The sequence below is a fragment of the Stomoxys calcitrans genome, chromosome 4, assembly GCF_963082655.1.
Source record: "Stomoxys calcitrans chromosome 4, idStoCalc2.1, whole genome shotgun sequence".
Lineage (NCBI taxonomy): Eukaryota > Metazoa > Arthropoda > Insecta > Diptera > Muscidae > Stomoxys > Stomoxys calcitrans.
In genome coordinates, this window is record NC_081555.1 from 186,262,348 (window position 1) to 186,287,946 (window position 25,599).

Genomic DNA, 25,599 nt, shown 5'->3' on the forward strand with positions numbered 1-25,599 from the left:
CTTAAATCAATACCCAGCGAATGCTGTTGATTGATTCCAGCGTTCAAGTTTCGTCTGGGACTCCTGCCAACTTCGATGAGGGTTGTCCTAGTCCCCGGAGAAAAGCTATCACCATTCCCCACCATGGTTTGTCTTTGAGAAATATGTAATACAATCTACCACAACACAAACAGCGATTCATTCGAATTAAGTTATGATTTCAAAGTTTTCCTTCCATTCAAGTCCTCGCACATGCATTTGTTGAAGAAATAAAATCCTACGACTATGATGGCTTTTGCCATCTTTACTTATCAGCATCAGAATGTCCTCTGGTTTATTATTGCAAATTTGAGCTTTCAACCCAGCGAACGAAAAAAATGAAATCTGAAAATAATACATGGAGGTGTTTTTATCCCATAAGGATATTGGATTTGAATATGAGCGCAAGTTCGTTAACTGAAACTTACCAAGACGACGCTAGAAAAGTTAATCGCCAAACTGAATGGGGAATAAGTCAATTAACTAGCTTCAAGTACAAAACGACACCCAGAAACAATTTGTTATGAAAAGCGCACAAGTATAAACAAGTAACAGAGGGCTAAGTTCGGCCAGACCGAATCTTACATGGATCGAATTTGTTTAGTTTTTTGCCCGATATCTCTTTATAGCCAATCAATGGATAATGGATAAAAATTGTTATGCTATTGGAGCTATATCACTTGATAGACCAATTTGAGCAATTTTGAGTTTGGGTGATGGAGACCATGGTGAAAGTCAATTACACCAAATACAATAGAATAAAAATTACGCCCTCTAGAGGCTCAAGAAGTATAATCGAGAATTGGTTTATATGTGAACTATATCAAAACATGGACCGATGTGGCCAATTAACAATGCCAATTGACCCACAGTAATAGGTATTACTTTGTGCCTCAAGCGCCTAGCTTTACTGCCTGTGGAGTTTGTTTTCTTTCTTGCTGCGCTACAAAAGGAAAATACTCTTCAGAGCATAGTTTCAGCCTGGAAGATATGCCTTTTCGACAGATTCTACCGATGCGTTTGGTGTTGTGCCAAGCGAAATCGCGATCTAGTAAACTAATGCCATTACAGCAGAAAACACATTATTTGCCTAACTTTAAAAAGAGGGTTTTTTGTTTTTCTAATTTTAATAGAAATAGAGAACCCTGTGGTCTGCAGCCGAATCGAATAAATTTTTACTGTAGAAATTGTGCACTCATAGAAATTTGTTTAGAAAAACAGTAGACATTGTTACTGCTACAGCAGAAAGTCTGCTGAAAATGGGACAGCACTAATTTGCAGCTAAAACAGCAAACATTTTCTGCTGTTTTCAAACGGTAACAAATTAAAAAAGTTCCAAAATATCATAACTAATTAAAAAATGTTTATATCCTATCATATGTCAGGAACCAAGGAATACCCCTCAGACACCAAGGAATAAATGTTTATATCAGCTTTTTACTTTACTTCTAAATACCTTTAATTTGATACCCATATTGCCCAAAGTGGTAAAATAGTCCTGTTAGATGGTGTTTTTGGCCTTGGGGGACCCCCCCAATATGGAAATTATGATAGTAGAGTTTGAATCTAGTGTTGATATAAGGGTTTAAGTATCTGGGTCACGCCCTGCCGTTCAGCCGTACATGAAGATCTCGACATTAAAGGACTCAAATAAATTATGTTTTGAGTCTTAGCGTCGGGGTGACCGACCCTCTCCTCCCAATAAAAACAACACCAAACCGTCATGTAGAACGACCGAGAATATATTAAATTTAAATAAAAGGACGTGTCAGAGAGCAATTGCCTATCCAAAAAAAGGAATTAAAAATAATAAATAAGGCCGATCAGAATAGAATAGGACAGCAATTAAAGGCCTTTGGTAGGAGAGTATACTTTTTACCCCCAAATTGGGATAGCCACAGGAGGACCTGCGGATCTTTAAAAATGTGGTTGGGGTAAGTAGGTTGGGCGGCTGCCTTACCACACACCATACACTGGACATGTTTGTGTATTATGGCAAAAAGAGGTTCAAATCTAATACCCGTTTTATGGCCAAGTGTTTCGAAGACGACTCATCTCATAAACTCCCCCTGAACCACACATATACGGACTATAGCAATATGTAGCTCAAATGTGGTTCTTGGGAGAAGAGTATGAATCTGATATCCACCAGGATTTGCCAACTCCAATCCACCACCAAAACCAAGAGAATGAATAGGTCGGACCCTCTCCTTACCCTATTTTCAAAAGCGAGAGATCTCGAAAACGGATGGGTGATTTACGCGAAATTTAGTACGTTTATAATAACTCAAAAACAGAGCCGGCCGCCCCATCACCAAAGCCCGCCAAATTTAAACCAATAATGGCAATATTAGGATCAAATAAAAGATATTTAACTAGAGCACACATTTGATACATGGGTCCCCCCTCATCCCCAAAAACACCCTCATACAGGACATATTTACCGTCTATAGCAATATAAAGCTCAAATGACAGAAGCAATATAAACAATATAAAGCTCAAATGACAGGGAGTAGAACACCAATATGATATTCACACTTTGGGGCGAAATATCTGAAATATCTTGCATCCCCAATCAGGAATTTTTCCTGACCGTGCCAGTATAGGGCTCAGATTAAATTAGAGAGTATGGATTAAATTAGAGAGTATGGACATTAGTTTTATTTGTTATGGAACCCTTTTGCTCCTTACATGTAAAGTTTTAAAGCTATTTGATAGGATGTAAAACATACATCAGAGTTAGCAACAGAGCCCTCTATGTTTACACTCTCACCAGCCCTATGAGAGACACGAAAAACTTACTTCCCTTGTTCTAACTCTACTTATCCAGTAATGCTTATAATTACAAACACTTTGCCAAAACTTGCCGTTTTACAGTGCGATCAGCCGTTGGCTGATGCAGTCAGTGCCTTTTTGTATAAGGCGGATCAGAAATCACCAGAAAACAACAGGGTTGAGGCCATGATGCCATGTTCTACTGACCTGTATATTATAGGATTAGAAATATGTCAGTTTCTTTCCCTATGAACTGACAAAAATATGTTGGTAATGGTCAAAAACATTTTTATACCCTCCACCATAGGATGGGGGCATGCTAATTCCGTCATTCTGTTTGTAACACCACGAAATATGCGTCTGAGACCCCATAAATTATATATTCATGATTGTTATGTCATTTCAAGTCGATCTAGCCATGTCCGTCCGTCTTTCTGACGAAAGCCCGCTAACTTTCGAAAGAGTAAAGCTAGCCGCTTGAAATTTTGCACAAATATTTTTCATTAGTGTAGGTCGGTTGGGATTGTAAATGGGCCACATCGGTCGATGTTTTGATATAGCTGCCATATAATCAGATCTGGGGTCTTGACTTCTTGAGCCTCTAGAGGGCGCAATACCCATCCGATTTCAATGAAATTTCGCACATGGTATTTTGGTACCACTTCCAACAACTGCGTTAAGTATGGTTTAAATCGGTCCATGTTTTGATATAGATGCCATATAAACCGATCTTGGGTGTTGACTTCTTGAGCGCATAGAGCGCGCAATTCTCATCCGATTTGGCTGAAATTTTGCATGTAGTGTTTTGGTGTCACTTCCAACAACTGTGTTAAGTATGATACAAATCGCTTAATAAAACCAGTAGCTGTCATATAAACCGATCTTCGATCTTGACTTCTTGAGCGCATAGAGCGCGCAATTCCCATCCGATTTGGCACAAATTTTGTACAACGGCTTCTCCCATGGCCTTCAACATACGTGTGCAATATGGTCTAAATCGAAAACTAATTGTGGTGATTTTCATTCGACAGTGCCAGTTATGAATAAGCCTAAAATTATCTTTTTGCAAACCCTTTTCGCTTTTCCCATTTTTCCGACCGAAAAGTAAATGTAAGCGCTTTTCTTGACGCTGGACGCACAAACCACTGTGACTCTCTGTTCTTGTACTACTGACTGTACACGCTCTAGCAAAGCAAAAAGAAAATCGACCACATTTCAAGATTATTTACGTTTCCTTTTTGCGTTTGGACATTGAGTGACTGAACAATGTCGAAATGGGTTTGGAGTCGGACATTTGTTTTTGTTTTTCTTTATGTGTTTTGTTCTATAGGAGATTTGCTATACATTGTTTTTGGGCCAGTTTAAGCCATCTTTTTCGTTTTCAGCCGTCAACGTCTCCAAAGCCGTGCCTCAATAACTGGGTGAGTTTCTTGTCTGCGGCTGACTAGGCCTCTCCACCGTAACGAGCCTTAAATTTGCTGCAGCACAACAAGATGACTATACCCGTAGTTCAAATCGTCAGGTGCTGTTTTGCTTTAGTCTGGATACAAATTTTAATGGCAAAATGAAACAATCGATTATAACCAATATGACTGTAAGACAATAAACAGTATGACTGATAGTCGTTTTGGCGACAATTGCAGGTATTTGGAGGTCACCGTGGCACATAGGCTAGCATATCCGCCTATTACGCCAATCGCGTGGGTTCAAATTCGTCATAAAGTTACTAAGCCACACGAATAAAAAAAATCGATATGGCCAGATATAATTGGATCCGAAATTTCGTTATATATAACTGGATCCAATTGTATAAAATTAGATCTAATTGGATACAATTACATTCAATTGCATCTCGATTTTGTCTCAGATCCAATTATATACAGTAATATAAAATTGGATTTTAAATTAAAAAAAATATTTTTTTGTCTTTTGCTGACGCTAATACTCATTATTTTTTGCCTACTCATGGAAAGTAGTTATGAATTAGAATTTGCTCTTACTAACCCAGGATCATTACCCCGTAAAGAGATGAAAGTAATGTATTGAGACTCCATGCATCATAGATGTGCAGAAGTCATATAAAATTGTTATTTAGATAGGCATAGAAATAATTTAAGTTTTTATACCCTCCACCATAGGATGGGGGTATACTAATTTCGAAATTTTGTTTGTAACTCCTCGAAATATTTGTCCAAGCCCCCATAAAGTATATATATTCTTGATCGTCATGACATTTAAAGTCGATCTAAACATGTCCGTCCGTCCGTCTGTCTGTCAAAAGCACGCTAACTTTGGAAGGAGTTAATCCAGCCGCTTGAAATTTTGGACAATTACTTCTTATTAGTGTAGGTCGGCTGGAATTCAAATGAGCAATATAGGTTTATGTTTTGATATAGCTAGCATATTTAGCTGAAATTTTGCACGAGGTGTTTTGTTATGATTGCCAACAACTGCGCTAGGTTTGGTTGAAATCGGTCCATAACACGATATAGCTGCCATACAATCCGATATGGGGTCTTAAAGTCTTTAGCCTCTAGAGGGCGCAATTCCTATCCGATTAAGCTGAAATTTTGCCTGAAGTGTTTCGTAACGACTTCCAATAACTGTATGGTTTAAATCAGTCCACAAGCTGACATAACAGCAATATAAACCGATCTTGAATCTTGACTTGCACTGCCACTACAGGGCTAGAGGGCGCAATTATTATACTTTTTTTTATGACTTCTAGCGACTATGCCACATATGGTTCAAATCGGTCCATAACCTGATAAAGCTGCCATATAAACCGATCTGGGATTTTGACTTCTTGAACCTCTAGACTGCGCAATTATTATCCGACTTGGTTTTCAATTTTTATCGGATTTTGGCCTTCAACATAGTGTCAAATATGGTCTGAATCGGTCTATAGCCTGATAAAGCTCCCCTATAAACCGATCTCCCTAATTTATTGCTTGAGCTCCTAAAGTGAGAAATTCTTATCCGAATTGGCTGAAATTTTACACAATGACTTCTACTAGGGTCTCCAACATTCAGTTGAATTATGCTGTAACAATTGCGCACCTTTTCGTGCTTTTTTACTATAAAAGTCATAAAACGATTTCCGATGAGTAATGTCTCTGGCGGCCACGAAAAAGCCTAGTGTGTTTTAGCGGTTTGAACGGCCCATATAGCGGGTGTGCACTTTTTTTTTTTTTTGATTGGAAACAATGATGGTCTATAAGGCCAAAATATTTTGTTCTCACCATGATTCAAGCTTACGTACAAAATATGGTATAAATGATCTGGCACGAACTCGCTGTCGAAATTTTTTTCATCTGACATAGGCGAATAATCTATTAATTGTCTTTTTTCATATTTGAATTATACTATATTTGAAAATTATGCCTGTTGCAAGGCGTACTTAAGAAGGTGGCCGAATCAGCACAAATGATGGAACTGCAAATTTAACAAAAAATTTTGAACTCGCCTTACAAACCCTTACTTTAATGTAAACTTAAAAATACAAATTTTATAAATTTGGTTTTTGTGATTGCTAATTTGGTTGTATAAGGTTGAATGGCACGCGTCTAGCAACTTCAATCGCTATACAATGCCTATAACCATAATGGCAGCCAATCGGACTGACGAAGTTTTATCTTATCTGCCATATCAAACCTCCACAGTAGTGAAGAACGACTAGTGGACTATGTTGCTGTAGAGAATCCAGACAGAAAAAAGGTCTTCACATTAATCCTGTGCCTTCTCCCCGCAATTGCAGGGCAGTGCCACAATTATTACTCTCATCTCCACAAATTCTGAGAAGTCTGAGAAGTCTGCCTCTTTATGTGGCCAATGCAATGCGAAAGTCCAGCCATTGCATAGGCAAGTTAAGACCGCTATTTTTAGTGAGAACGGCATTTCCGCCCTATCCAGGACAGTTCCCCTGAAAACACAGAGTTTCGTCCTTCTGATGAACAGTACCAGCTCAGTCTTTCTGGCGTTTATATGCACCCTGAAACATGTCTGTAATAGTATAAGGATAACGCCATCCTTGTAGGCTCTAACTTTCGTCGTAAATAACCTATCCTTCAACATCATATAAACTCAGTTCATTTGGAGAGGAGGAATTCTCTTGTCCACCCTAGATTCATGTATGATTCATTTATTCATGCAACTACTCTTGTCTGCCGTGGAAGGTATTGGCTTTGCCTCTACCCCATACCCATGATATAAAGCCGCCAGCACTGCTTATTCCTGATTCCTAACCCTTTGATTTTCTAATACTTTAGTGGACATTTTTTGACTTGCCTTTGGGGTGGGTCTGCATTTTACATATGTTATTGTATCTTGGGGAGCCCTTGGTAGATGATGGCAATTGCTTACATATTTAAATTTTTGTTCTTTTTTTATTAATTGACTGACACTCAAAATTAATTAAATATTTTGTTTAGATTGGTTGAAAGAAATTTGCCATAATATTGAAATGTTACGGCGAATCGAATTTTATTTGCCTTGTTTCCAAATGTTGACTTATCGAGTTTCCAAAAAAGATGCGTTATTGTAGCAATTCGCCGATACGGCCACCTTATAAATACGCCCTGGCTTGTTGTTTTTGACATGTGACATAACGAATCAGCTGGTAGAATTGTTGCAACAATCCAATGCCTCCAAGACACCAATGCTATTTCGACTCTTAAAGAATCTATACTACGAAGGGAAATTTTTAAAGTAGTAGTCAGTAAATAAAACCGCTTAATGAACTCACCGATTGAATGGATGACAGACAGCAGAACTCTCCAAACACCAAATAAAAAGCCGTAAGGAGCAGGAAGAACAACACCAACAATAACAGATGATGGTCAGTAAATATGAACAACTCAATAAAATTTGTGTATTTGTATTTGCCACTGCTCGTGGTGGGGATGACTGACCGTCGATGCAAGCAAATTTGCCTATCAAGGCTGATTGCCAGCCACCATTTCCTCCGGTTATATGTGGCACACAGGGCATTGAGCCACATAGTCCGTTTGCTTCGTGCACTTGGAAGTGTGCTTGTGCGCATATGTATCTCATCTCCTCACATGGCATGCTTTAATGGTATGTGGAAGCACTCGATGTCCCTAGCACGCAAAAAATGCATGTAATTGCAGTTCTGGCCACTTTTAATGGCACTTCGTGCAAAAACCTTTAAAGAAGAAGGTAAACAGTTCAACCGCTCTCCTACCATAGTGAGGCGTACCGCCCCACGCAGAACAAACGTTGAGCGGCGTAGAGGCTGCAAAAGCATTCGGTGTAACTCAAACTTCTTATGTCTAGGACGACCTGTCTGGACAGACTACAGCAGCACTCCGAAGATGAGGTTAAAAAAGGAGGTGTAGACACATGCCACCACCCAAATTATGTGGATGTCTTTCTTATGACACTGATGGGACTTGCGTTGATCATAAGACTGCCTCAGTTCAGTTATTGTTGGAACGATATTTGCAGTTAAGTTTTTCAACTGAATGGCTATGAACATCTATCAAATTATGTCCGAGTTTAACGTATTAAATAAGAAACGAATGACAATCAAACTAACAACCATGACAAGAGCCTTTGGGGTGTTTGCCCCAATTCGGTAGTGTACTAAAGTATTCCTTAAATTATTATAAAAATTGACGAATGTACATTTTGTTTAACCCGAATCTATGGTATTCTATTCTAAGTTGGAAACTTTGTTGTTCTATTGGTTTGACTGCATTTTCAGGAATAAAAAAACAACAACAATAAGGAACACGCCAAAAATAGTTCATTAACAATAAACAAACTTTTCGGCATGTAAACTTATGATAAAAAATTTTGATACTTTGTTGACAATAGAATTGCAAGAAATTGTATACAAAGCATGGATATTTCTTTATGGCGCAGAATATTGTTTGTGGTATTGTTAATACCACACTTGTTAATATGCCACTTTCCGAGTCTACATTCGCCCACGATCACGAACCTCGTAATACTGACTGGTACCAGAGTGAGTCGTTTTATGCAACACTCCCATAAAAAATCATCTTTTCGTGTAGCAAATCGTCTTTCCTGTTTTTTTTGGTTTAAAAGAAATTTTGAATTTTTGTGTAGAAGAGTCAAACGAAGAGCAATACTAGCAGATCCCAAAGGTTTTAAGGTATCAGCTGGACAACGCAGTTATAGTTGTTTTTGAATCGTATCGGCCAGGCCTAGGTGAATGATCAACAGATGTTTAGATATTAAAAATACTTCTAAATATCGGAGCACTATCACGGACTTTGACAGAGATTTTAAAGGGAACTCCTTGCTAAACGGGCAGACAAATAACTACGTCCACACATATGAGGACGTTAAAGAATTAAAGAATTTTGGACGATATTAAACCATATGATAAATAACTCTTTTTTTTTCCCAAGAAATGGAAAAATGCAAAGGTGGTTATTATACCGAAGAAGGACAAGGAATATTGTTGCCCTACAAATTTGGGACCTACGAAATGTGTATAAAAAACAACATGGAAAAAGTTTGTAGGGGAAAAAATATATTTTGCGTTACAAAGTTTGGATTTCGATCTAAACACTCAACAGTTAATGCGATGCATTTACTTGTATCGGATATAAATTGGAGTTGGAATAGGTTATCTTATACAAATGCTTGCTTTATTGAAATGGAGAAAGATTTTGATAGTGTCTGGATACCTGGTCTAATTTTTAAACGAAAGATTTAAAGATTTCCTTTACATCTATTAATACTAATTTACAATAAGATTAGTGAGAAAACACAATCAAAACCTATGGGGAAAAGGACTTTCAAAATGATTAATTGGCTCCTGCAAGGAACGGTGAATTCTCCTAATATATTTTTTTTTACGACATCATCAATTTTATGACAAGCTGAATAATTCAATTAGAGCAGTTATTAACTTTACAGATATATTTGTTTGGACATGGAGAGATGTAGTTTGCATGTTATGCTTCTGTCAGTCACTATTAAGACGCTTAAATTTAGATGGATAATTAAATATTCCAATACAATAGGGTAACATTAATATACATAAATACTTTATTTAATTTCGGAGCATTGTAGCTTTCCATGTTCGGCTGCGTTTTACAATGCAATTCTTCTTTTTATATTTTCACATCCTAAACCCATTCGCACTAAAAATTCAGCTTATTTCAAAATAAATGAATTTCTTGCGATCGTAAGCCACGTGAATAATATCACCGAAATACAAAATTAGTGGGAGTGAGTGTCAGTGAAACATTAAGCTTTTTGTAGAAACAGATACATACTATTTCTGCCATTAAATAACAATATTTATTTGTGTAATTAACAATTTGTCTTTTTGCCAACCACATGTCACGATTCAATGGAAAATAGAATTTCAATGTCAAAAATTAACAAGGCAATTAATCGCTTTGTTAAAAATACTTTTAATAATCAATAGCAAGTTTAAATTTAAGTTAATATTTTTTCGGTGTTACTATGCTAATAACACCGTTGAGAAAATTAATGACGGACTATAGAAGTTGTTCGACCTGGTCGAATAATATACCATAAATTGTAACATGAAAATAAAAACGAATATTGTGGGACGATATTATTTAGACCAATGGTAAATAAATGTAATCAAAATAAAGATAATTCTTCTACACCGAATAAGGCAATCTGTGTAGTATCTACAATATTTCAATATTTCTCTTCTCAAAGCATTTTCCTAATATAAATTTCTATTCCATTCTAGTGTTGCTAGAAGAGTACACGTTATTATGCATCAATCACTAATTAGACCGCTTATAAACTACGGTTGTGCAATTTGGTTTAATATCTCTCCGTCGTAGATGGAAAAAAAATTCGCATCTTCGATCGAAAATGTCTAAGGGCCTGCACATTGCTTTACAGATCTCATCAATGGAATTATGTTAAGTGTGCATATAACCAAGAACTTTTATATAAGGCCAATATTATAAGAAAAGACTGTTTTGTTATTCATCTAAATAGGAATAACATTGCAATATAGAACGCACAACAAGCCGATTACAGGCTTAGGCGTAGGTCTATAGTGGCATGGGGCGGATTAATATCCGTACTCTCTTTTCAACCTAAGCAAATATTGCTGCTATTAAAGTAAAGTGAGATTTTCAAGAGCTATAGGAAAGTTTTTCAAAATAAAAAAACATACAATTCAGAAAAAAGCACGAAGACTTTACTTGAATCGATAGTACGGTCCGTATAATTTAATGTTTGAAGATTGTTTCATGCCAATGTTGACCGTGACTGCGCTTCAAATTGTTCAATTGTTCGATTATTTGAAAATGTTCGATTATTTCATCGTTGAAAATCCGTGTTTTTTGCGATCACATTTTTTAAACATTTCAAAAATTTCGATGATAAAAAAACAAATTTTATTAAAATTTTACCGCAAATAATGAGGGAATGGCCTACTGAAAAAAAATCAGCTAGTTCTCTTTATACCCACCACCAGGATGGGGTTATACTGATCTAGTCATTCCGTTTGTAACACCTTGAAATATTCGTATACGGCCACATAAAGTATATATTCTTGATCGCCTTTACGTTCTAGCCATGTCCGCCCGTCCGTCTGTCAAAACCACGATAGCGGTCGAAAGCGTAAAGATAGCTGCTTGAAATTAGACAAGGGAATCGAGGGTCAAGCGTTATGGATTAAATTTTTACTTAAAAATAAATTTACCGAAATCTTTCTTTTAGAAAAATAATTTCAAGGGTGCCCGGGCCTGAGCAACATTTTGGCTTAAGAAAGTTCATTTCATATTTCATTGAAAGTTTGACGTTAGAAAAAGACTTTAAAATTTTATCCTTACATAGAAAAAATTTCATTTTTTGATTCTTCATTCGGTTTTTGTTTCTATTTGGGACAGAAAAGAATAAAAAAAAACTTTATGTCAGGCACAAAAAAAATATTTAGTGAAATAAAATAATTTCAAGGCAGGCAGGGCAAACTTTGTCTTTAGAAAATTCACTAAATGTATTCTTTAGAAAAATTTTTATTGAAGTATTGTGTTTAGGAAAAATAGTAATGAAATTTTTTCTTTAAGGAAATAATTTTGATGGTGGCCCGGCCTGGACGAAGAGTATGTTAGGCTGAAGTATTAAAGTTAGGAAAAATTGTGATGAAGTTTTGTTTTTAAAAATATGACGCTGAAATTTTATCTTTAGAAAAATTTTTATTAAAATTTGTTAAGAAAAAATTGTATTAAAATTTGTCACTTAAGTAAATAATTTTAAGTTGGTCCTACTCTGATCAAAATTCTGTCTGTAGAATATTATAAACAAAAAATTTTGTCATTTTAAAAGGTTTTATTAAAATTTTGTGCTTAGTATTAATTTAATTTAATTTTTTTTCTGAAGGCACAATCATTTTGGGCGCTACGTCCCTAGCTCCCATATAAACCGATCTCCCAATTTGACTCCTTGAGCCCTTACAAGCCGCAATTTTTGTCCGATTTGTCTGAAATTGTGCATGTAGTGTTCCGTTTTGACTTCCAATAACTGTGCCTAGTATAGTCTAAATCGGTGTATAACCTGATGTAGCTCCCATAAAAACCAATCTTCTTGAGCCCTTACAAGCCGCAATTTTTGTCCGATTTGGCTGAAATTTTGCATGCGGTGTTCTGTTACAACTTTCAACAACTGTGCTAAATTCGGTCCATATCAGTCTATAACCTGATCCTTGTTCGGTTCCTAGTGGCTTTAATTTTTGCTGGTTTGATAGAAGTTTGGTTGTAGAATAAAATTATGCCCTTCAACTAAATTTATTTTGCATAAATTAGCAGAATCCTTGATAGTGGGTTCCCAAGACTCGGCCCTGCCGAACTTAGCACCCTTTTACTTGTTTCGCTTTAAAATCTACTATCTATCAAAATTAATCGCCGAGAAATATCGAGAAAAACGAAAATAGTACCAGCCTTTACACGAAAATATTTGCTAAAACAGCAGCCCTTTTATTGCTGATACAGCAGTCAAGTCTGTTTTCCCATTTTCAGCAGACAAAACTGTTGTTTTAGCAAGCATTTTTTGATAGTTTGCTATTTATTGTGCAACGTAAAAAGTGCATAATAGGTTAGGTTAGGTTGAAAATAGGGTGAGGATATTAATCCGCCCCATGCCACTATGGACACAAACCTAAGCCAGGAGTGTGAATGATTTGTGTACTAAATACAAAATTTTCCTTAAACATTAAGGAACAGGGAATACTTCTCTATATCAATGGGTACAATGCGATTAAAGTTTGTAAGGTCAATGATATGCATGGTCAATGTGAACATGGTGTGGCTGAGTTTTAAAAATAAATTTGAACGCTAATGTAGATGGTGGAAAAATATAAATTCGGCATTTGCAATTACAAAATGATTTTGACATCATTATCAGAATTGGCATAAACCATTAAAATATGCTTGGCATTTGGGACCGCCTCCATTTCATCCAGAAGCAATGTGCCTATGTCAATTGCACTCACGCAAATACCGTCTTCCACAATAGCTCAGTTGATAGTTAATGGGCAACATGCATTGAAACTTGGAATTTAAATGAAGCAAATAACAATTTTGGTCAATAAAAGTGTACCACCAACCGGAAAAGAGTGCAGCAATAATCATCTCACGAGAAAGCACTTGCCGCCACCAACAACACTATGGCGGAGAGGAGGTCTAATGCGCTTCGATTCAGCAGTTGATGATGATGAGTGGACGTGATGAGTTGGACTATTGTCCGGCTGGACTATTGTTTAAATAATAAGCACTCCACGCCAATCGAGCCGGTCAGTCAAAGAACTTTGTCGTATTGTTTGTTTTTCTCCAGTCCCTGCAACGGCCCAGTGCCATTGTTGACCGTTTGAAGCGATCCACGGCCAAAAGATGATTTAATAATGATCTCGTTGTGGCACTACTCGGTTCGGCAGTGGTCATCATCATTATCCTCATTGTAGCGATCTGGACTATGGGGATTGAAAACGCTTTTGTTTTCGGTCTTCTAACAGAGAACGATGCGTTCTACACACTGTTCTCTGCCAATGGTTTCGACAGTGTTGCCCACCATTAAGGCGAGCAGAACATCAAATCGAGTTTGTAGAATGCGAATAACAACAAAAACCCGCAGATCTTTCGAAACGCTTTTATGTGGACAGTGGTTGCGGTTGCAGTTCGAGTGCAACAGTGTTTCCTTTTATTGGTTTTTGATTTGGATTTATTGCCCCAATGAAAGTAACCGTGGAAAATTATAATGATTACACGTAGCTGATGATGATGACGTTGATGTTCAAAGTGGGTCTTCGTCATTGGCAAAGTCATCTTGTGGTACAGATTGCAGCGTAGCTGCTCGTCGTCCGTCATACCTGCATATTTGTGTGCTGGCACAAAACAATAACTAACCGAACCCGAAAAGCCATTCTGGCCATTCTTCTCCTCCTTTAGACATGCATGGGAGCATACACCATGGAGCGAACGAACCACATACATACGTATATACATATTTACGTTCGTCCAACTCGAGTCAATTAAATAACTGACTGTCATATTCTAGAAGTGCCATAAATAAAGGCGGCCCGTTTGTTCTCCTCCAAAAATGCATTGAAGTTAATTACGGTTGATGGACTTTGGTTAAGTCATTATTTGCTAAGGCCCATTCGTATCTATTCAATAAGTAAATCTCAACGATCGTAATGAGAGCAAATGGCCTCGTCAACTGCTATGGACGTAACATAGAACAATTGAAAATATTAATTCATTGAAACTATGAACTTATGTACATAGTTCGAGTGAGCTTTAAATGTTTGTTAAGATTAACTTTCAAGACAGAGATGAGTCGAATTTCTCCTTCCAAGAAATTTTGTTCAAACTTTTTGCAGTTAGATAGTCTTATTCTAAACAAGAAATTCTAAACAAGAAATTTCGTTCACCGATAGTTACAGATGTCCACCGTAGCGCAGAGTTTAGCATGTCCGCCTATGACCCTGAACCATTGGGTTGGAATCCTGGCGAGAACATCACAAACAATTTTTAGTGGTGGTTATCCCCTTTAGTGTCGCACAGCGGCACGCCGTTCGGACTCGGCTATAAAAATTAGGCTCCTTATTATTGAGCTTAAAAACTGGAATCGATCAGCACTCATTGATACGTGTGAAGTAAAACTCAAAATCTTAAAGTCTGTACAATCAACAACATTAACAATATTCAAATTGCTGAATAACTTTGACTACATTTTTAAATGATTGAAAGCTTTTTTTATCAATGGAAATTAAATCTTTCAAGTTGATCAACGTTTACATTCCATAGGTCAGCATGCAGAAAATAACTAAACAATCATCCAGAAAAGGCATTTTGAAGATATTTTCTTTCGGGGTACGGAGGTTGCCATGTCCACCTGTGACGATGAACGTTTGAATCCTGGCGAGAACATTAGAAAAAAATTTGAGTGGTACGCGCAAAAAAAAAAAACGTTTGGAGGCGTTTGCGACAAACAAATCTGTTTTATTCCCTTTCTTATTTTGATGTTAAAGTCACTTCTGTTATGTTAAAACTGAAAATGAACTGACGATATATGTGAGATATTAACCCTAAAACTTGCGTTTACAGTAATAATCGGTTACAATCGCCAAATTATTGATCCCATTAATTTTTTGATTGAAACTGTTTCAATCACGAAAATGATAATATCATCACAGTTTTGGAAAAGGTGGCTGAAAATTTTCTCAATTAAAATAATTGCATATTCAATTAAAAAATTGATTGAAAATTATGAAATTTGAAATAAATTTTTTAATTAATCTATTTAAAAAATGTTTTAAATATGCAAATGTTACATTATAATTTTTGTGAAAAGCACACTGTATGAGGCGCACCCTTAATTTTGATGCAACATGGTTCACATATGTAAAACTCCTGAATCACGAATTTGACGTTCATGTTTGGCTCCATGATCACTCTTTAGAAACAAAACACATCTGGGGTTTTCTTTAAAAATGAAACGGAAAATATTGTTTTCCGAATTATAAAAGAAAGGATAGCGAGTCAGTTACTTTATGATTACATGGATTGGGTAAGTAAGCCCAACAGAAAAACATTTATCTATTGGGTTGCCCAAAAAGTAATTGCGGATTTTTCATATAGTCGGCGTTGACAAATTTTTTCACAGCTTATGACTCTGTAATTGCATTCTTTCTTCTGTCAGTTATCAGCTGTTACTTTTAGCTTGCTTTAGAAAAAAAGTGTAAAAAAAGTATATTTCATTAAATTTCATTCTAAGTTTTATTAAAAATGCATTTACTTTCTTTTAAAAAATCCGCAATTACTTTTTGGGCAACCCCAAAATATAATTAGATCGATGCTACAGTCGAAAGACTGTTTGTGGAGGAGTTTTATCTTTTATATATATATATTTTATATATAAAATTTTTTAAGATTCAATAAAAAAATGATTGAATCGTTTTTTTTTATTGAAAATGAAAATCAATTAAATAAATGATTAAATCAAATAATTTTTTAATTGTAAAACTTCCCAATTTCAATTAATTTTTAATGTTTATAATTTGTTTCAGTTTGCGGCGAAAAATCCTTTGTGCCAACAAACCTCGGAATGTTCCACGGTAAGTCGAACACTTTTGACCATTACTTCCCAAAAAAAATTTTAAAGAGATTGAAAAAAAAAACTTTTCAAAGACATTCAAGAAATAACAAGAAAGTGTAAAAACATGCAAAAGATAAGCAAATACAAATGTACACGCATAAAAATAATTCTTTTCACATAAAGGACAAGTTCGACAAGTAGACTTATTTTGTGAAAACATTGACTTCTACTTACGATGAAAATAGATACCTTTTTTGCGATAAAATCTTGCAAGAAGTTTTGATAAGTAAAACGTTTTTCAAACCTGATAATACCTTACATTCTTCATGCATAGAGCAGATTATTCGGGGGTTTCGACCAGTTTTTCTTTACTTTTAAATTACAATAACTTAACATCATGCTTATGTATATGTATTTTCTTTTTAATTTACACATAGATTGTGCATGTTGAAAAGTATGCCAAATACAACTTTATGTTGCAATATAATTCAAATTCCATTTTTCATCAATTATCAGCAGATCTAATGTGTGTGCGTTACATAAGTGTTTGCCATATTCTGTATTCATAAGACTCCTTATGTACGATAAATACGAATAGAGCGCGGTGTACTCAGCAAGTATTCTCATATGTATTGCCTTTTTTTGTAGACATATGCCTGCATGTATGTTCGATCAAATAAGAGCACGCTTTAATCGAAAGAGTGGCATATTTATTCCAAAATCCATTTTTCATATTAGGGGGCGATTATGGATGGCAAATCAACTATAGTCACACCAAACCGACCCATTAATTTTTCGTATGTATCACACGATGAGTACAACCGTTGCTGTCTTTGAAAATACATATAATAATATATTACGATCTGCTGTATTCAATATACTATAAAAAAAAAACTTATATTCCCTCCACCATGGATCGAGTTTGTCAAGTTTTTTGCACGGTATCTCGTTAAAGGCAAACAAATGTACAACAATTGCTATACTATTGAAGCTTTTCCAAGTTATTTATCTATTCGGGCCATGCTTGGCTTGGATGTTGGAGACCACAGTAAAAGTCAAAGTTTCAGCCAAATCGGGCCATGGAGTAAAATCGGGAGATCGGTTTATTTGGGAGCTATATCCGGTTATAACCCGATTCAGACCATATATTGAAAGTCACAGGAGAAGTTACTACGAAAAATTTCAGCCAAATCGGTAAAGAATTGTGCGCTCTAGAGACTCAAGAAGTATAATTTGGCGAACAATATATACGAGAGCTATACAATACATAGATGTGGCCTATTTAAAAATACAACACTAATAGGTAGAATTTGTGCAAAATTTCAAGCGCCTAGCTTTACTCGTTTGGAAGTTAGCTTGCTTTTGACAGGCAGACGGACGGACATCGATGCAGAATGTCAAGCCAATCAAGGATATATACGCTCCTATTCACGAAATTTTTTGAACCGTTAAAAAAGGTTTACTTGACCGTTCTATAAAAGAAGTATGTCAAACAAACCTATTTCAAATCCACATTAAGTCATATTAAGTGTCATATTTTATTTAAAGGTGATGAACGCTACAAGAAAAGAAGGAATATCGGCTAGGACACTATGAAATATTTTAAAAAACAAAACGCCATCCGCAATTTTCAGAACATTTGGGGTAAATAATTTTTATTGCGTAAACATTACCAAACAATGTATGTGCTTTAGCTATGTGTGTTGTTTCCTTGTACCTGGCAACTATTTGTCCGTTGCTCTAATAATTTTTGTCATTGGGCATATCAGAATTTTGTACTTAAAGTCTCGTACTGACTTCATTCGTGGCGAAAATGCCTATTACATTATTGCGAAATCCGACGGACTCTCTTCTTTGCCAGAACACGAACAAAAGTCAAACAACAACACACAACAACGACAACATCATTGAAACAGAGTTGTTCGGTACTCATTTCGCGAAATTTCAATTGACGCAGCGACATGTCGCTACTATTTTGCTTATAGAACTCAGTACCACTTCTACGGAATGTGTTCGCATTTTCTTCGTCACCATTTTTTCATAATACTTTTTGAAAGTTGTTCGGGCGAAAAGTCAAAGTCAGTACTAGGCTTAAGGTATAACTTTAAAATGTGTCACCTTTTAAGTTTACCATCCGCACTCACCTCAAAACAATGACTGCTCTTTACAGAGTCAAAAAAAGAAAAATGTTGTGAGCGAGACGAGCACAAAATTTGCCATGAGCCTGCTTGGGATTATTTTTTTGTGTACGTACACAGTAATGAGCAATAGTGTGATTATTTTTGCCCATCACTGGTATATATGCTTCATTACTCACACTAGAGAATAATAATTGTAAATTAATAATCGTTTTGAGATGAACCTTGAAGTCGAGTGCGACGCACTGCTGCCATCGGCACAGTCTTGGATTGACGGAACCCTAGTATTGCCATCTGGAAGATCATGTTACACGGATGGATCAAAGCTAGAAGACAGAGTGGGCCTGGGGGTTTACATTGAAAACCCACGGACTTGGATCTGTTTTAGACTGCCTGACTACAATACGGTCCTGCAGGCGGAGATCCGGGCGATCACGGAATGCGTGAAGTGGTGTGGTGCTAACGCGAGGACGTCGAGTGTGAACACCTTTACCGACAGTAAAATTGCCATAAGGGCAATAACAGCCAAGACGGTAAGGTCACGACCAGTCTTGCAGTGATTAACGGAGATTATCGAAGGAGATTAACGCCTTCTCTGAGGATAGGAAAAACCGCATCGTTTTGGTGCCGGGCCATAACGGAGTAGGGGAAATTAAAGGGCAGACGATTTGATGGTGAAGGCCAGAGGACTGCCGTCAATAAATTTGGTTAACCCGAACCCTAGTATTGCCACCTGGAAGATCATGTTACACGGATGGATCAAAGCTAGAAGACAGAGTGGGCCTGGGGGTTTACATTGAAAACCCACGGACTGGGATCTGCTTTAGACTGCCTGACTACAATACGGTCCTGCAGGCGGAGATCCGGGCGATCACGGAATGCGTGAAGTGGTGTGGTGCTAACGCGAGGACGTCGAGTGTGGACATCTTTACCGACAGTAAAATTGCCATAAGGTCAATAACAGCCAAGACGGTAAGGTCACGACCAGTCTTGCAGTGATTAACGGAGATTATCGAAGGAGATTAACGCCTTCTCTGAGGATAGGAAAAACCGCATCGTTTTGGTGCCGGGCCATAACGGAGTAGGGGAAATTAAAGGGCAGACGATTTGATGGTGAAGGCCAGAGGACTGCCGTCAATAAATTTGGTTAACCCGAACCCTAGTATTGCCATCTGGAAGATCATGTTACACGGATGGATCAAAGCTAGAAAACAGAGTGAGCCTGGGGGTTTACATTGAAAACCCACGGACTGGGATCTGCTTTAGACTGCCTGACTACAATACGGTCCTGCAGGCGGAGATCCGGGCGATCACGGAATGCGTGAAGTGGTGTGGTGCTAACGCGAGGACGTCGAGTGTGAACATCTTTACCGACAGTAAAATTGCCATAAGGGCAATAACAGCCAAGACCGTAAGGTCACGAACGGTCTTGCAGTGATTAACGGAGATTATCGAAGGAGATTAACGCCTTCTCTGAGGATGGGAAAAACCGCATCGTTTGGGTGCCGGGCCATAACGGAGTAGGGGAAATTAAAGGACAGACGATTTGATGATGAAGGCCAGAGGACTGCCGTCAATAAATTTGGTTAACCCGAATCCTGTCGGGTCGACGCAGTTCGAGGTAAGGGAGTGGGCAGGTAAGGGATTAATGCGCATGCAACATTGTGGAACAGCGAAACGGTCGGTAGGGCGGCGAAATTCCTATGGAGTGATCCACATCGTGACAAGACGAGGCTATTACTGAAAGGAAGCAAGAAGGAGGTCAGTATAGCTATTGGTATCATAACGGGACACATAGGACTACGAGCTCACTTATGTAAAATGGGTGCGGCTAGTGGTAGCACGTGTAGGGCATGCGGGAAAGATGATGACACGTTGAAGCATTACCTTTGTCATTTCCCGGTTTTCGCGTCCAACAGATAGCGGTACTAAGGTGGAGACACAATATCAGACATGAACCAACTTAGGGGAGTGGCATTGAAAACAATTAAGGATTTTGTAAGTAGCACGGAATTCCTAATTTAAAATTTTCTTTTTAGAGGTTATTTTATAGTTTTTAGAGCGCATAACAAGCCGATTACAGGCTTAGGTGTATGTTCATAGTGGAATAGGGCGGATTAATATCTACACCCTCTTTTCAACCTAACCTAATAATCGTTTGCGGCTATTGAAACATTTTTCCAATCGAGAGTTTTTGGGTTTACAAACGAAAGAAAGTTCCTTTTACCGTAGGCGAAGCTGCTAAGGAATTTATAATAAACAAAGCTAGATACGTTCAATATTGCTACTTTTATGGCTAACAGTTACAATAAAAGAAAATTTTCGTAATAAAGGTTCATATATTGTTTGTGTTAAAAATGTCCCATACGTTTTATTATACCCTCCACCATAGGATGCAAATGTGCGTCTAAGACCCTATAAAGGATATATATTCTTGATTGTCATGACGTTTTAAGTCGATCTTACCATGTCCGTCCGTCTGTCGGAAGCACGCAAACTTTCGAAGGAGTAAAGCTAGACGCTTTACATTTTGCACAACTATATGTTATACATGTAGGTCGGTTGGGCTTGTAAACGGTCCAAATTGGTTCATTTTTTGATATAGCTGTCATATAAACCGATATCGGCTCTCGACTTCTTGAGCATCTAGATTTGGCTGAACTTTTGCATATTTTCAACGACTGTGCTAAGTATGGTTCATAGCTGTCATATAAACCTGATATAGATGCCATTTAAAACGATCTGGGATCTTGACTTCTTAAGCCTCTAGAGAGCGCAATTCTGATCCGATGTTGCTGAATTTTTGTACTACGCCTGGCCTGCAACTTGACTACACATTTAAAATATATAGAAATGGTTAGTTTGGGTTTTAGAAAATTCGGCGGATTCTAATCCGCTCCATGACAATATTGACATTCGCCGTAATTAGCCGAAGAGATCTACATCAGCAATTCCGTACTGTTCACAAAATCCTTAATCGTTTCCATTCTTTGCCACAATACGAAAAGAAAATCTCTTTTCGCATTGTGCATATTTTATGCAAAATGTATTTTTGCATATACAAGCAAAAAACCAAGTAAGAGTGTCCTAAGTTCGGCGCGGCCGAATCTTATTTACCCTCCACATGGCGCGCATTTGACGAGTTCTTTGTCCGGTATCTCTTTTTAGGCTATGCTTTTAGAGCTATATCAAGTTTTGGACCGTTTCGAACCATAATTTAACTGTATGTTGGAGAACGTAGTAGAAGGCATTGTGTAAAATTTCAGCCACTTCGGATAAGAATTGCGACCTTTAGGGACCCAAGAAGTAAAATAGAGGGACCGGTTTAGATTATATTTGACACGTATATTGAAGGTCATGGGAGAAGCCGTTGTACAAAATCCAGCCAAATCCGATAAGAGGCTCGCAAAGTATAATCAATAAATCGGAGCTATATCGGGTTATGAACAGATTTAGACCATACCTGGCATAGTTGTTGGGAAACAAAACAAAACATTTTATACAATCGGATAATAATTGCGCCCTCTAGAGGCTCAAAAAGACAAGATTCCAGGACGGATTAAACGGGAGTTATATCAAGCCACCGGCTTCGAATCTTGGCGAGACCAACCAATTTTCAGCTGTGGGTTTCCCCTCCTAATGCTGACAACATTTCTGAGGTACTGTGCCCTGTAAAAAAATCTCTATGAACAGATGTCGCACTGCGGCACTCCGTTCGGACTCGGCTATAAAAATGTGGTCCCTTATCATTGAGCTTGAACTTGCATTGCTGCATATTGCATGCATTATAATCTGTTTTTATTGACCAATTTTGCTAATTATACCCTCCGCCATAGGATGACGGTATACTTACGTCGCCATTCCGTTTATAACACATCGAAATACTAGCCGAAGACCCAATAAAGTATGCATATATATTCTTGATCGCCAAGAAATGTAATGCCGATCTAGCCAGGTCCGTCCGTCTGTCTGTGGAAAGCATGCTAAATTTCGAAGACGTAAAGCTAGACGCTTAAAATTTGCACAAACAAATCCTCTTAGGGTAGGCCGGGATTGTAGATTGGCCCTATCGGTTCTTATTTCCATATAGCTGTCATATACACCCAGAAAACAGATTTGTTGCCTCAACCAATTTGTTTGTCAACCGCAACTTTGCTGTTGTGACAAATAACGTTGGTGTTGAATTTATTGTCTAGTTTATGTAATGCTACCAAAAACAAAAAATGGCTTTTTATAAAACATGAATTCGGACACTTTTATCTGCAAAATACAGAAAACATCATTGAGATATCTCTATACGTTTTTTTTTTTTAATTATTCACTTTGAGTGTTTATTAAAAAAAACTGTAAGTACATCTCCATTTCTCCACAATTTTTTTTTTTTTTTGTTTTCTCGTCTATGAACATTGGAGTTTCAGAATCTCAAACATTTTTCCAGGTGTAAGACCTTTTTATTTAAAGTTAGTTCAGGCGCACCGTGTGAACTTTTTATACTTTGGTTACCTGACGACAATGCTGCAAGTGTTGGTATATGGGTAGGATGAGCAGTGAACGAAGCAACATTGGCGATTAAGTTGAAAAGTTTATTTAAAATAGCAAGGCACTAAAAGAGCAAAGTGTTAGAAGTCATTGCTCATTTCGCTTTCAGTCTGTCTAAGTTGATGAAACACGCCCAACAGTTACATGCAAAAAGGAACCACACGTGTTTTGTTCGTTCTAAAACTGGGCCCATTGGCGCCATTTTAGAATTGAGCATGTTTTTTTTTAGTCTGTTGAAACTTTCAGGGGGACTCGCTATGATTAGGCAACATGTTGCGTTTGTGTTGTTACGATTTAATTATGAAAATAGGATTTGCATTTAAGCACAAAATTATAATTTGAAACTCTCCCTATTAGACGTTTATTGAGATATGCTCCCCTTGACACGATCCGATTGATACGATTCGATTGGCTTGCAACACTCATTAACTCCTTGTAGACTATCATACGAGTATTTGCTCCACACGCTCACACAAACATATTACTTTTGCCAAGAGCGTTTGCGTTTAATAACATGAGGAGTTATTTGTCTTGCCACATTGTCCTCCCCCACAATTGCAAACACCTGATGAATTCGTTTAGCCCCAAGAGTGTCGAGGACTCATGTGTGGAACATAAACAAGTGCGACATATGCGGAGATGCATACAAATGTGGGAGTGTGCACGAATACACGCACATTCATGCACGAGTATGTGCAAATACATTGCGCCCGAGTACAAAAGAGTGCAACATTGAAACATTCTCGCATTCGCACTGGAGTTACCATTGCACTTGGCACTGCACTTAAGAACAGCACATTTGTGCGGCGGGCTTTGTGAAGCCAACACCCCCTGGTAATGAGTCCGTCGCAACAAGTTACGCATAATGCAATGTTTGCCAGGTTAACGTTTAAACAAATTAAGGCTAACAATGGCTCAAGTGCGAAAAGAGGAAGAAAGAAGAAGAAAATTATGAAGGCACAGCGTCGTTGCCAGGATTCCCCCCTCCTCATCGTCACCTCGGGTGAAATTCTGTAAGATGTGCCCCATGAATGAAGCAATTAAACACCACATCTTTGAAATGGCTCTCCAGTGCATTGTTGAGGGCAATTTCTTACATTTGCCGGGCTGTCTTGCTTTGGGTTTTTGTCGACAAAAGGCGGTAGGACGGTGCAGCCGTGTGTTGTGATTGTCGTTTTTGCGTCAAATATGTGAAATATGTTTGCACAAAAAGTCATCGGCAATATTTTCATAATTTTCATAATATAAACATCAACCTGGCATTCGAGACGACAATGTCGCTGCTACTGATACTCCTCTGAACCCTTCACAGGACAGACGGACGGACGGACACTTTCTTGTCGTATTATTTTTCTTTGGAAGTGGAGTCCATATCAGAGCAACATTTGAACATAGCATCACACATATCAATGACCGGCTCGGCCCGGCTCAGCACCATTCGTGTCATCGATGCAAACGTACTATTTGTGTGCGTACCCTCCGTCTGGTTGTCAGTTCTCAAAGGACTGAGTCGAGGCGGAAGTCAAAAATCATTCACATCATTTTTGTTGTCATCGCAACATTTCGGAATGCATGCTGTACAATGTGAAACGAATACTTGAGCCAAAGGCACGCTGAGCTTCATTTCGCCCAAGAAGTCCGTTTAGATTTATAAGCCACAAAAACTTGCCCTCAAACACACATACGCTGACATCCCTTTTGGAGCCAGTGCACAGTGGACACTTTTGCTCAAGATGAGGTGGAGTAAAACCGAATTATTTCGCACGGAATTACCTAAATGGATTTTTTTTCTATGAAGTGCCATGTTTTGTTCTCCCATAGGTCTAAATATGTTATGAACGTTGACGTTGGGCAACTTTGTATAATCAAAGAGGATTGAAATAAAGGAGAAATTTTTTTGCTCCCAAAATTTTACAGCAAATGTCAAGCAATTATTTTATTTTTCCTCAAAGCAAGCTGCTCTCCCTGAAAAATTAAAAAAATCAAATTTATTGCAAAAAAAAAAATAAATAAAAGCAAGAAAGATACACATATTAAAAGCTACGAATGCCGAAACTTTATATAATTGCATTACGCTATAGTTTCCTTCTAGGGCAAGGAAATAATGCATATTTAGAAAATGCAAATGACGCAAACCGCATACCATTGATAGCAGAATTCTAATTCTCATTTTCTACCCAGCGGGAAAAGTTAAACAAAGGGATGTGAAAAGGTATTCGATGGACTCGATCGATAGCTTAGTGATTCCAGAATACGTTATTCTTAACACGAGAGATGTCCTGGGAAAAGAATAAATTCTTTTTGCATGTTCGAAGGAAGCATTATAGACTTCGTTTAATAGAATACATTATTTAACAATGTATTTTGAATGAATTTTATAACTAAATAGCTGGACAGGTCCCGCTCCGCTGCGCCTTCTTTCACTCCCTTATTTTACCTGAGCCCTATACTGGCACGGTCAGGAAAAAAGTCATGTTTAGGGGTATTGGTACTGCCTTTCAGATATTTCGCTCTAATGTAGATTTCATTTGAGCCTTATATTGCC

At 37.5% G+C, this 25,599-nt stretch overlaps 1 protein-coding gene across 3 annotated transcripts in view; it reads left to right on the forward strand.

Moving 5' to 3' along the window:
• The window catches only part of LOC106084608 (uncharacterized), a 92,219-nt gene that overhangs the window by 20,028 nt on the left and 46,592 nt on the right, over nt 1-25,599 (forward strand). For all 3 annotated transcript variants that reach the window (XR_001220840.2, XR_001220841.2, XM_013248429.2), the window contains exon 2: nt 16,349-16,396. Coding sequence is in view for 1 of the 3 variants with exons in the window: in XM_013248429.2 (XP_013103883.2) it covers nt 16,349-16,396 (48 nt within the window). In the remaining 2 variants the exon portion in view is untranslated. The remainder of the gene's footprint in view (nt 1-16,348; nt 16,397-25,599) is intronic.